The sequence below is a fragment of the Ailuropoda melanoleuca genome, unplaced genomic scaffold (assembly GCF_002007445.2).
Source record: "Ailuropoda melanoleuca isolate Jingjing unplaced genomic scaffold, ASM200744v2 unplaced-scaffold11384, whole genome shotgun sequence".
NCBI classification, from domain to species: domain Eukaryota; kingdom Metazoa; phylum Chordata; class Mammalia; order Carnivora; family Ursidae; genus Ailuropoda; species Ailuropoda melanoleuca.
Window position 1 is genome coordinate 981,183 of NW_023179820.1, and position 13,167 is coordinate 994,349.

The following is a 13,167-nucleotide window of genomic DNA, read 5'->3' on the forward strand; positions in this document are numbered from 1 at the left end:
ACATTAATAGATTTTACCACTCCACTCTCAGCACTCGACAGATCAGCTAAACAGTAGATCAACAAAGAAACAAGAGCTTTGAATGACACATTGGACCAGATGGACTTCATAGATATATACAGAACATTCCACCCTAAAACAACAGAATACTCATTCTTCTCGAATGCACACAGAACTTTCTCCAAAATAGACCACATACTGGGTCACAAATCAGATCTCAGCCAATACCAAAAGATTGACATTATTCTCTGCATGATATCAGACCACAATGCCTTAGAACTGGAACTCAATTACAAGAAAAAAATTGGAAGGAATTCAAACACTTGGAAGTTAAAGATCAGCCTGCTAAAGAATGAATGGGTCAACCAGGAAATTTAAAAACTTAAACAACTCATGGAAACCAATGAGAACAAAACCACATCAGTCCAAAACCTATGGGATACTGCAAAGGCAGTCCTAAGGGGGAAATACTTGCAATCCAAGCCTCTCTCAAAAAATTAGAAAAATCCTGGGGCACCTGGGTGGCTCAGTCGTTAAGCATCTGCCTTCAGCTCAGGGCGTGATCCTGGCGTTATGGGATCAAAACCCACATCAGACTCCTCTGCTGGGAGCCTAGTTCTTCCTGTCCTACTCCCCCTGCTTGTGTTCCCTCTCTCTCTGGCTGTCTCTCTCTCTCTCTGTCAAATAAATATATAAAATCTTTAAAAAAAAAAATGAGAAAAATCCTGAAAACACAAGCTAGCCCTACATCTAAAGGATATGGAGAAAGAACAGCAAATAAAGCCTATAACAAGCAGGAGAAAAGAAATACTAAAGATTAGAGCAGAGACCAATGAAATAAAAACCAGAAAGACAGAACAGATCAACGAAACTACAAGCTGGTTCTTTGAAAGAATTAATAAGATCAATAAAACACTGCCCAAACTTATCCAAAAGAAAAGAGAAAGGACCCAAATTAATAAAATCATGAATAAAAGGAGAGAGCTCAGGACTAACAACAAGTAAACAGAAACAATTATTAGAAATTATTACTAGCAACTATATGCCAACAAATTAAGCAACCTGGAAGAAATGGGTGCCTTCCTGGAAACTTACAAACTACCAAGATTGAAACAGGAAGAAACAGACACTCTGAATAGACGAATTACCAGTAACAAAATTGAACCAGTAATCAAAAACCTCCCAAAAAACAAGAGTCCAGGGCCAGATGGCTTCCCAGGGGAATTATAACAAACATTTAAAGAAGACTTAATACCTATTCTACTGAACCAGTTCCAAAAATAGAAACAGAAGGAAAACTTCCAAACTTACTCTATTAAGGCTACCATTCCCTTGATCCAAAAACAAGGCAAAGACCTCATCAAAAAGGAGCATTACAGACCAGTATCCCTGATAAACATGGATGCCAAAACTCACCAAGATCCTAGCCAATAGGATCCAACAGTACATTAAAAGGATTATTCACCACAACCACGGGAGTTTTACACCTGGGATGCATGGGTGGTTCAACATTCGCAAATCAATCAACAGGGTAGAGCACATCAATAAAAGAAAGACAAGGACCATATGATCCTCTCAACTGATGCAGAAAAAGCATTTGAATAAATACAACATCCATTCCTGATTAAAACTCTGATTCAGAGTATAGGGATAGAGGGAACATACCTCAATATCATAAAATCCATCTATGAAAAGCCCACAGCAAATATCATTCTCCTTTTCCCTTAAGATCAGGAACATGACAGGGATGCCCACTCTCACCCCCATTGTTCAACATAGTACTAGAAGTCCAACATCAGCAATCAGACAAAAAAAAGAAATAAAAGGCATTCAAATTGACAAAGAAGCAGTCAAACTCTCCCTCTTCACAGATGACATGATACTTTATGTGGAAAAGCCAGAAGACCCCCCCCAAATTACTAGAACTCATACAGCAACTCAGCAACATGGCAGGATACAAAATCAATGCACAGAAATCAGCTGCATTTCTATACGCTAACAATGTAGCTGTAGAAAGAGAAATTAAGGAATCAATTCCATTCACAATAGCAAAAAAAAACCATCAGATACCTAGGAATAAACCTAACTAAACAGATAAAGGTTCTATACTCTAGAAACTACAGAACACTTACGAAAGATGTTGAAGAAGACACAAAAAGATGGAAAAACACTCCATGCTCATGGATTGGAAGAATAAACATTGTTAAAATGTCTATCCTGCCCAGAGCAATTTACACTTTCAGTGCCATCCCTATTAAAATACCACTGGCATTTTTCAAAGAGCTGGAACAAAAAATCCTAAAATTTGTATGGAACCAGAAAAGACCCCGAATCACCAAGGAAATGTTGAAAAAGAAAAACAAAGCTGGGGCATCACAATGCCTGACTTCCAGCTATATTACAAAGCTGTGATCATCAAGACAGCATGATACTGGCACAAAAACAGACACATAGACCAATGGAACAGAATACAGAACCCAGAAATGGACCCTCAACTCTACGATCAACTAGTCTTTGACAAAGCAGGAAAAAACATCCAGTGGAAAAAAGACAGTCCCTTCAATAAATAGTGCTGGGAAAATTGGACAACTATATACAGAAGAATGAAACTGGACCATTCCTTTATACCATATATAAAGATAAACTCAAAATGAATGACAGACCTCAATGTGAGACAGGAATCTGTCAAAATCCTAGAGAGGAACATAGCAGTAACCTCTTTGATATTGGCCACAGCAACTTCTTTCAAGACACGTCTCCATAGGCAAGGGAAACAAAAGCAAAAATAAACTATTGGGACTTCATCAAGATAAAAAGCTTCTGCATGGCAAAGGATACAGTCAACAAAACTAAAAGGCAACCTACATAATGGGAGAAGGTATTTGCAAATGACGACAGATAAAGGGATGGTATCCAAGGTCTATAAAGAACTTCTCAAACTCCACACCCAAAAAACCAAAATATCCAGTCAAGAAATGGGCAGAGGACCTGAACAGACACTTCTCCAAAGAAGACATACAAATGGCCAACAGACACATGAAAAAATGCTCAACATCACTCCCTCTTACACTGTTGGTGGGATTGCAAGCTGGTACACCCACTCTGTTAAACAGTATGGAGGTTCCTTAACAAGACGGGGGACAACAAATGTTGGCGAGGATGTGGAGAAAGGGGAACCCTCTTACACTGTTGGTGGGATTGCAAGCTGGTACACCCACTCTGTTAAACAGTATGGAGGTTCCTCAAGAAGTTAAAAATAGAGCTACCCTATGACCTAGCAACTGCACTACTGGGTATTTACTCCAAAGATACAGATGTAGTGAAAAGAAGGGCCATATGCACCTCAATGTTCATAGCAGCAGTGTCCACAATAGCCAAACTGTGGAAGGATCCAAGATGCCCTTCAACAAATGGATAAAGAATATGTGGTCAATATACACAATGGAATATTACTCAGCCATCAGAAAGGATGAATACCCACCATTTGCATCAACATGGGTGGAACTGGAGGGGATTATGCTAAGTGAAATAAGTCAAGCAGAGAAAGACAATTATCATATGGTTTCACTCATTTGTGGAACATAAGGAATAGCATGGAAGACATTAGGAGAAAGAAAGGAAAAATGAAGAGGGGGAAAACAGGGGGAGATGAGCCATAAGAGACTACAGACTCTGGGAAACAAATGAGGGTTTCGGGGGGGTGGTTAGCCTGGTGATGGGTATTAAGGAGGGCATGTATTGCATGGAGCACTGGGTGTTATATGCAAACAATGAATCGTGGAACACCACATCAAAAACTAATGATGTACTTACTGTATGATGACTAAAATAACATGATAAAAATAAATAAGTAAATAAAAATAGAAGCTTAATGTAGAATTTTTACCATGTATTTTTATTCAGCTTCAAAATTATAAGGGACATAATCAAAAAGGTGTATGATTCAATTATATAAACATTTTCATATTCCTTTATTTCCCTACCTGAGCACCTTTTAAAGAAAAACAATGGTAATTCTAAGCTGGTACGTTTAGATATATTTTAATGGTTCATATAAGCAATTTTATTTTTTTTTAAAGATTTTATTTATTTATTTGACAGAGATAGAGAGAGCCAGAGAGGGAGGGAACACAAGCAGGGGGAGTGGGAGAGGAAGAAGCAGGCTCACAGCGGAGGAGCCCGATGTGGGGCTCGATCCCATAACGCTGGGATCATGCCCTGAGCCGAAGGCAGACGCTTAATCGCTGTGCCACCCAGGAGCCCCCATATGAGCAATTTTAGAGTTTAAGTCTTTTACTATTTCATTTCATATATCTATGTAAGTGGTTTTCCTATATTACAGCCAATAACTGGTGATTTCTACCCTTAAATAATTAGAATTTTTAAAAAAATACCTGCAAAATTCCACCAGGTTAATGAAAGCTGAAAAGTCTTTGGGCTTAGCAGGATGCAAGTTAGCAGCTGGATCTGAGGTCGGGATCATCCAAACACCAGTAGCTCCATTTTCATCCTTAAAAGTAGATATACCCAAACAAACATTGTACCAAAGTGAGAAAGTTACAGATGGGTCCTCAATTAAAATTACAACTAATGCAATTTAATAAAGGTGACAGAGCTTGCAGAAAACATTAAAGAAAAGGACACACAGGAAGTGACAAAGTGAAGTGATAAAAGACTGGTACAAACACAAAAATACAAAGTGGGGGGCGCTATAACTTCTTGAAGCAATGATGCCTTGACAGAGGTAGAATTTCAGAACACCAAAAGTGTCAATAATGACTTGGAGGTTTCAAGCTGAGAAACAGAGGGATAACTTACAGTGTTAAGTAACAGTAACTTATATGAACATACTGTGCTTGTGTTACGAAACTTAGGTGGAAATGTTAAACAAGTAGTTAGAAATACAGACTGGGGAGCGCCTGGGTGGCTCAGTCGGTCAAGCGGCCAACTCTTGATTTTTGGCTCAGGTCATGATCTCAGGGTCCTGGGACCAAGCCCTGTGTTGAGCTCTGCGCTCAGCAGGGAGTCTGCTTGGAGATTCTCTCCCTCTGACCCTCCCCTAACTCGCGTGCACACGTGCAATTCTCGCTCTCGCAAATAAATAAATAAATCTTTAAAAAGAAAGAAAGAAAGAAATGCAGACTGGAAGTGTAAAGGAGGTATAGGCTTACTTGGGAAATGTTCCCAGAGGTGACCACTGACCTGCTGGATGTGAACTAAAAAGGCCAGGAAACAGAAGAGAGCAGAATACAAGAAGAGAAAGAAAGTGCAAGGGAAGTCACTGAAGACAACAAAAGTGACAAACACATGTGTCCTAAGAAGCAGGTTTGTTGGCTGACACAGTTCCAGGAAGCCCCTTTCAGCACGTTTTTCAATGAAATTATTTTTAGACATACACAAAGTATAAAAAGCAGTAAAACACACACTAGTGTTCCCATCAACCAGCATAAAAAACAGAATAATACAAATGCAATATAGTCAACATGATAAATGGCCTTTTACTGCTTCCTTTTTTTTTATCCTCTGCATATCCACCTCATTATCTCTTGTCTAACTTCATGGTATTGCAGTGGAAGTAAACATGTACTAACAAGCATAATCTAATCTAAGAAAAAAAAAATCACTGGGCTGAAAAGCAAATTAGATGTTTTCCACTGGAACTCAAACCATGCAACATTGTTGTTACAATAGTTTTACTAAAACTTGCCCTCAGATAAGCGCAGAGCAGCTTCTAGCTGGCGGCCTTAAACCATGACTTACCTTCCATCCAGGCCAGGAAATCTGGCACAAAAAAAAGGGACGGTGTATTCTTCCTTTCCTGACTATTGCCTATATTCTACTATCTCAAGAATATATTTAATACTTTGCACCCTGACTGTGGAGTTTCCTTAGCTATAAACAAGAGGAATCCTAGGCTTCCCTATCCTGCAAAAAGTCACCTCTACGCAAGGTAAGAGTTGACTCTTTACCATTTCTAAGAAATGAGTAACAAGCCTAGTAAACAACTTTTTAAAATAAATGGTTTTAAAATATTAAACATATAAATTACTTTTTGAACAAATCTAGGAATAACATTTTCTACACACTGGGCTATTCAAACAGCAAAGTATCAATAAACACACATGAATGCCACAGAAATCATTTCCTGCAATGTGCTACAAATGTGGTATTTTCCCCTGGATGCCTGCATACAAAGAGAGCTGGTATAAAAATGATGCAAAATTATTATTGACAAAAACTTCTAACCTCGTGTTCCCCAACATTCTGTTTCTCTAGTGTAAGATCCAATTTCTCAATAATCTTCAAAACTGATTTGACAAATTCATCATATAGCAAATGATTCAGATTTTGAAGGGAGGAATTCACAAAGAGAAATGCTTCATCTGCTAAAAGAGAATCCTTTAAATAAAGAAAAATAATAAACTTCAAAATTTTATGCAAAAAAGTATCAATGCATATATGTATGTGCTTATTTAGGCATTACAGAAACTTCTGTGTAAACTGTAGCAGATTTACCTGGAAGTTTTCAAGCTGCAAGACACTTTCCTAAATTAGGACAGTATCATTTCAGTCAGATATGACCTACCCAGGCATGTAACAGATACTTATTAAGTACACAGTAGCAAATGAGATTTAGGGCAATTCTTGTCAAAGCATTTATCTCAATGTGTCTGTGTGTGTGTGTCTGTGTGCGTGTAAAAACACATATGTATACTATACACACACACATTATGTACTTGTTTGTAGAAATACACATGCATATACATTTATATATATATACATATAAACATGCATGCATGCACATATATATATATGTAAGCATACATACATGTGAATAAATGTATACCTACCCTCAGAATGGGCTTAAAAGTATAATTTGTCATTTCTATAAAAGTGAAACTATTCTACTATTCCAAAAATATAGGCCAATTACTCTGCCTCTACTCAGTCAAATATTCTATGGAACTCGACCTCAAAATATAGGAATATTTAATGTCACATATAAGAAAGAAATATTGTAGGTAAAATTACTAGCACTGCTAAATTATTTTACCTCAATATGAAAACAACTAAAAACTTACAAGATTTTTCACAGGATAGAAATCATCTATGGACAAATATTGTTTTTCCTAGGCTACAATGTTTTGTCAAAGTCTATAATAAAACAGTGGCAAAAACCAGGCTTAAAGTTGACATCCAAGAAACATCTACCAGAAACATTACGCAGAAGGCATTATTCTAATCATAAATAACATAAATAGCTGTACACCAATCTTCTTCACACCTATTGAATCAGTGAGATTTCTCTCTTTTTAAACTTCACCTTTAACAAATAACACCAAGCTCTTCCATGGTGACAATACTGTTATACTTTTGTTACCTAAGAGGCTGGATCTGTTAGGAAGAGTAACTTAGCATCAAACATACTACACTGGCTACCCCAGGATGAAATGAGGACTCAGCTATGGCAATTATTAAGTTTACATAAGTTCTATGATTTTGTTCTTATACCATTTTAATTTTTTATTACTCAAAGTACTTTAAAAAAAAACAATGGAAAAGTTAGTAAAATTTAATTCTGAAATAAGAAAGTCCTAAGGGTAAAACTACGGAGACTAATTAGAGGAAAAAGGGTACTTTCATAACTTTAAAATAGTCATTTTTACCATCATCTGGTCACAACTCAGGAGACTTCTAAAAAGATCCAAATAGTCTTTATATGTGGGCACTTTCCATTTGCCAGTTCTAACTTCCCCTGATGCACGATAGTCTTCAGATTCAGACTCAACACCCTGGGCAGGAAGACAAGACGCCAATATTTACTGGTGGATTCACAAAATAAGCACGGCTGCCAGAATGTTCTGATTTTCAGAGTCTTCTAAGCTAAAACACTTGCTAGTAGGAGACTACAATTTGATTTAGAAAGATTGTATAGCATGAAAGGATAATAAGCAAGCTGAAAAGAAAATCATGATTTTTCTAATAGGGACTAAAATAGTGATGCAAGAACAAATATTTCAAAATAATACCCAAGGAATGTGTTAAGAGTCATTTATCTCACTTTCCTACTCAGGTCAATCTTCCACCTCAACCTACTTCCTATAACTTCAAGTAACTACGATATGCTTTCCATGACACACCTAAGCAATTCTGTCTCAGAGTTTCAAGGCAGAAAACATTCCCTTCTTATAAAAATGTGTAAATAATAGTAAAGTCACATTTAAGGATGTTCCATAACTTAGGAGAAGTTTATTCACCTGAAAAAATAGAGGGGCATTACATCCTACATTTTTCAAAATGTGAGGCATGGCTAATAGCTAAAAGGACATTTTTGTGTATTTACACACTAAAAACCCCAGTATCACTTCTTCTAACTTTCAGTAACAAAAGACTAAATACCAAAACATGAGATTCGGAATTTACCTTTTGAAGGATCACTGGCTTAGAACATATTCTGATTAAACCCTGATGCACTGAAAAAAGAAAATGAAAACAAAAATAAACAACAAAAAATAAACCATTATTTCACTGAATGTAACTATATCTCTCAATTTTTTCCTTTTAGTTTGTTAATATCTTTAGTTTAAAATTTTGGACTATTAAGACTCAGAAACAAAATTTTTTTGAAAAAATTCACAGAAAGGATGGAAAAAGGAGGTTTTGATCTACCAAAACATGAGTTTTCCAAGAGACATCAAAAGATATGAATGGTATCTATATCAAACAACATGTTAAGTATTCGTCATTCATCATCATAAAAATAAGGGTGAGTTCCAAACTTACCCACGGTACTGATGCAATTCCAGAGAACTGGTCCTTTTCCCCCTAAGGCTAGGAAAACTTTCACTATGGCTTTACAACACACTGACTGCATTTTTGGACTATACTGTGGGAAACTGTCTATCTGTACCACCATGAGATGTTCCAGAACTGGAGTATACACCTCAGGAACCTATCAGAAATGGAGAGCAAACTAAGAGTTAGAAGAAGGAATAAATAAATATAGGAATAATACAAATATCCAAAGTAATTACAACTCAAGTGGATACATGTTAGATAAATGAAAAACATGGCTTATATCTAATCTACTAATAAGCTGAATACTTATTGTGACTGCCTAAAAAAATCAGAGTAAAGCTTTTTGATGATACTTAAGGCGCAATTCTATCCCGAGCAATCTTAATCTTTTAGAAAGATAAAATGAGTAACAAAAAATTTTTCCTGCTTTGGATAACAAAAAGTCAAGTTTCATGACAATAATTCTATTAACACAAAGTACTAATTAAAAATGTCACCTTGATCACAATGGTGCCTGTACTAAATGCATACAATTTATATGACTCCATGAAATTATCTAAAGAACTGAGATTAAACAGTCAAACTCATGCTCAGTTTAATTAATTATTTCACTTACTGTATCAAGGTAAAGCAAGACACTTGCAATAGACTGGAGGAAACTTGGCATGTGGTAAACGTGGTCATCGACAGTGTCTATATGGGTAAGGAACAGCTGCTTGCAGCGCTGAATGAGCTCCACATACATGAAGTCAACATCTTTCGCATTTATAACCTTGCAAGGCTTTTGGAAAGGTAAAAAAAGTCTTTATCAATCTTATCAATGCCAAATAATGATATTTAAGTTGTCATGTTAAGCCATGTGATTATAAGCTGAATATTATAAGCTTTTTAATGGAGATGAAAGTTATAAAATACAATATTTCTCATAAAGATGCTTTTAAAAATAATCCATAATATTCTAAATATGTATTTATACACAAAAATCTTTTTTTTAATTTTTTTAAAAGATTTTATTTATTTATTTGACAGAGAGAGAGACAGCCAGCGAGAGAGGGAACACAAGCAGGGGGAGTGGGAAAGGAAGAAGCAGGCTCCTAGTGGAGAAGCCTGATGTGGGGCTCGATCCCAGAATGTCGGGATCATACCCTGAGCCGAAGGCAGACGCTTAACAACTGCGCCACCCAGGCGCCCCTATATGCAAAAATCTATTGATGGTCAACTATTCTAGATACTACTTAGATGGTAGCTATCAAAGACAAATGAGATGCGGTCTGTGCCCCGTTAGGCTAGTCACCTAGAGAGGGAAACTGAGAAGTAAACTCAAAGCTGGAATATGCTACTACACTACACCCAGAGCCATCTTTATAACTCACAAATCTGATAATGCTACTACCCAGCTTCGGATTTTTCAAAGGCTTCTTTGGACCTCAGATCTAATCTAGCTTCCCTGAGGATCTGACTAGTTCATCTTTTTAGAGTCCTCTCCCTTTTTGTCTGTCATGCTCCAGCTACACTGTGAACATATTCTAACTACAGTGAACAAGCTGAAGTCGGTTAGACCATAGTGTATAAAGTTGAAAATTCCATGTTCTCATTTACCTCCGAGCCTTCTCACATACTGGTTCTTCGGCCCTATGTATATTCAAAGGAGCCAACAGAGACAAATGAAGATGAAGATTAAAAAGAGCAAGAAGAGGAAGGACCATTTGGAAGCAAATGAGGAAATGATCAGAAATGGAATGAGTAGTGAGAGTAGAAAGCTCGGAAGAAGGACTCTAATGGAGTAGACGCTGACGGGTAGATCTGTAGAAAGACAGGTAGCAAGTGATTTTCTCTATAAAGCATTAGTCACAGAGATCCACTAAGAGGGAAATAACTACAGTTATAATCGATATGTTTTTATGTTTTTTTTTTTGTTTTTTTTTTTTAGAGAGGGAGGAGGAGAGACAGAGAAGGGGGAAGGGGGAAAGAGAGAGAAAGAATCTTAAGCAGGTTCCATGCCCAACACAGAGCCTGTGCGGGGCTCCCTCTCATAACCCTGAGATCATGACCTAAGCGGAAATCAAGAGTTGTACACTCAACTTACTGAGCCACCAAGGTACCCCATCAATATTCTTTTTTTTTTTTTAAAGATTTTATTTATTTATTTGACAGAGATAGAGACAGACAGCGAGAGAGGGAACACAAGCAGGGGGAGTGGGAGAGGAAGAAGCAGGCTCACAGCAGACGAGCCTGATGTGGGGCTCGATCCCATAACGCCGGGATCACACCCTGAGCCGAAGGCAGACGCTTAACCGCTGTGCCACCCAGGCGCCCCCCCATCAATATTCTTAAATATACTTCTGTCGTAAGAACCTCTCTTTCTAAAACATTGAGTGACATCAACTATAATTTTACTTCATAAATAATCGGCAGCATAGCACAGTAGAAAAAACACAGTGTTTTAAGTCTTCAAACTTGAATCTACATCTTGGCTCTGTCAATTATTAACTGTGTGTCCTTTGACAAGTTACCTAATTTCTCTAGGTCTCAGTTTCCTCATTTGTAAAGTGGAATAATACTCCTAAAAGCTTGTAGGAGAGTCACAAAAATTTGAAATAATATGTATACAGAATCCTAATACATAGCTGGCATTGAAAAAACAAGTTAACAACAAAGCAAGTACAATATTGTCACAGTGTGAGATGTTATTCAAAAACGCAATAAATTATATTCCCTTAAACACTCAAAATGAAACTAAAAAGAATAAATTAACGAGCCATACTCCTGCAAAAAGTCCATATCCACGAATCGCAATGGATAAATCTTTGCTGTTTGAATCCATGTTCCTGATGATTCCATAGAATTGCTCCATAAAGTACTGTAGCTTACTCTTATGCATTTCTGCATCTTTCGCCACCATAAAAGAAATCTGCAATTAAATAATATTTACTTTTTAGAAATATTCAATAGGAAAACAAAACAATCTATTAAAATGTAAAAAGGCTAGAATTGTTTAATTAGCTCTTATCAATGTGTTGTTATAATTCCACACAATCACTTTTATTGATAAAGAACTACCGCTTCAATTTGATTAGTCTGCATCAAGTTGAGAAAAGACACTCTCTATTGCATGTGATGCATTTTCCCTAGAGAAAGGCACTGAAGGAGACCAGGCCAGTGCAGGAACACATGCACAAAAACCAGGTTTTGAAGTTAGGCTCCCTGATGAAGCAGAAAGCATAGTTAGAGCTCATCTGCAACTCACAGCATGGTGTAGAGTCGTGCAGGCCAACGGCCAGCGGGTTCAGAATTAACAGACCCAGTGTCTCATTAGGGCAACACAAAACAGCTCAGGACTCACAATCAGACAGAAACACAAAGCATCTCATCTTTCAAAAATAAATAAGCTACACGCTGTAAAGCTTGAATTAGGTGAGGCAAGGGAAAAAAGGACTTTGAGAAGGAAGTCGATCTCCACCTAACCACACTGTGACAGTAATCTAAATGCAAGAACTAATACAAACGTTCAAAAAATCATTCCTAATTGCAGCATAAAGGCTGTCCACAAAGACAAGTATGGAAAGAATCTAGATAATTATCAAAGGCAGAAAAAAGATATCCACCTTTCATTGCCAACCTACCAACACACACACCCTAATCCTGCACGAAACCCCATTTATTTTAGAAGAATGGGGTATTACATATACTGCCTCAAAATTTCCTTCTTCACAAGCATATCAGGAACATGTTCCTCAAGATGTTAGGAAACACTATCAACTTACTTAATCACAAAATAGTTTTTCACTTTATGAATATACTGTAATGTTTATACATTTATGAACTGTTTCTAATTTTTTATTATTGTGTTTTCAGCAAACATCCTTTTTATACATTATTATCCAATTGTTTTCTGCATATAGTAGCAAAAAGTTGGAAACAATTATCCAACAACAGAGGACAAACATAAATACGACTTAAATATAAATATAATTGTACGTATCAATTATGTTGCCATTACAAATTAATCATGCAACTCTCAACACTCTATCAGGAAAACATACCCAACACAACGGAAAATCATAAAGTCACAGAAATTATGAATATTCCTTTATGTCAAGATATTGCTCTTCTTCCATCCCATTCCTTTCCCTTGAGGGAATGAAAGGAAGTATAGGGGGAGAGAAAGGAGGACAGAGTAAGGGACAGAGAAAGGGAGGGGGAGGTCTAGAAGCAATGCCACTAAAATGGTGATTTTTTTTTTCTTAATGGTAGGATTTCAGAAGATTTTAACAGTCTTCTTTGTACACTTCTATTTTTTTTGAATTCTATGCTGCTATCCTACAACATTTATAAGAACTTTATATAAATCTACTGAAAAACTTCTTT

At 36.8% G+C, this 13,167-nt stretch overlaps 1 protein-coding gene across 9 annotated transcripts in view; it reads right to left on the reverse strand.

Moving 5' to 3' along the window:
• The window catches only part of PRKDC (protein kinase, DNA-activated, catalytic subunit), a 247,506-nt gene that overhangs the window by 219,889 nt on the left and 14,450 nt on the right, over positions 1-13,167 (reverse strand). For 8 of the 9 annotated variants that reach the window (XR_004622659.1, XM_034650151.1, XM_034650152.1 and 5 more), the window contains 7 exons: positions 11,564-11,710; positions 9,416-9,580; positions 8,785-8,953; positions 8,425-8,474; positions 7,668-7,793; positions 6,247-6,399; positions 4,395-4,510 (listed from right to left, as the gene is read on the reverse strand). Coding sequence is in view for 7 of the 9 variants with exons in the window: in XM_034650151.1 (XP_034506042.1) it covers positions 4,395-4,510; positions 6,247-6,399; positions 7,668-7,793; positions 8,425-8,474; positions 8,785-8,953; positions 9,416-9,580; positions 11,564-11,710 (926 nt within the window). In the remaining 2 variants the exon portion in view is untranslated. Of the gene's footprint in view, positions 1-4,394; positions 4,511-6,246; positions 6,400-7,667; positions 7,794-8,424; positions 8,475-8,784; positions 8,954-9,415; positions 9,581-11,563; positions 11,711-13,167 lie in introns of those variants that run through there. The other variant, XM_034650158.1, reaches the window with a different exon arrangement.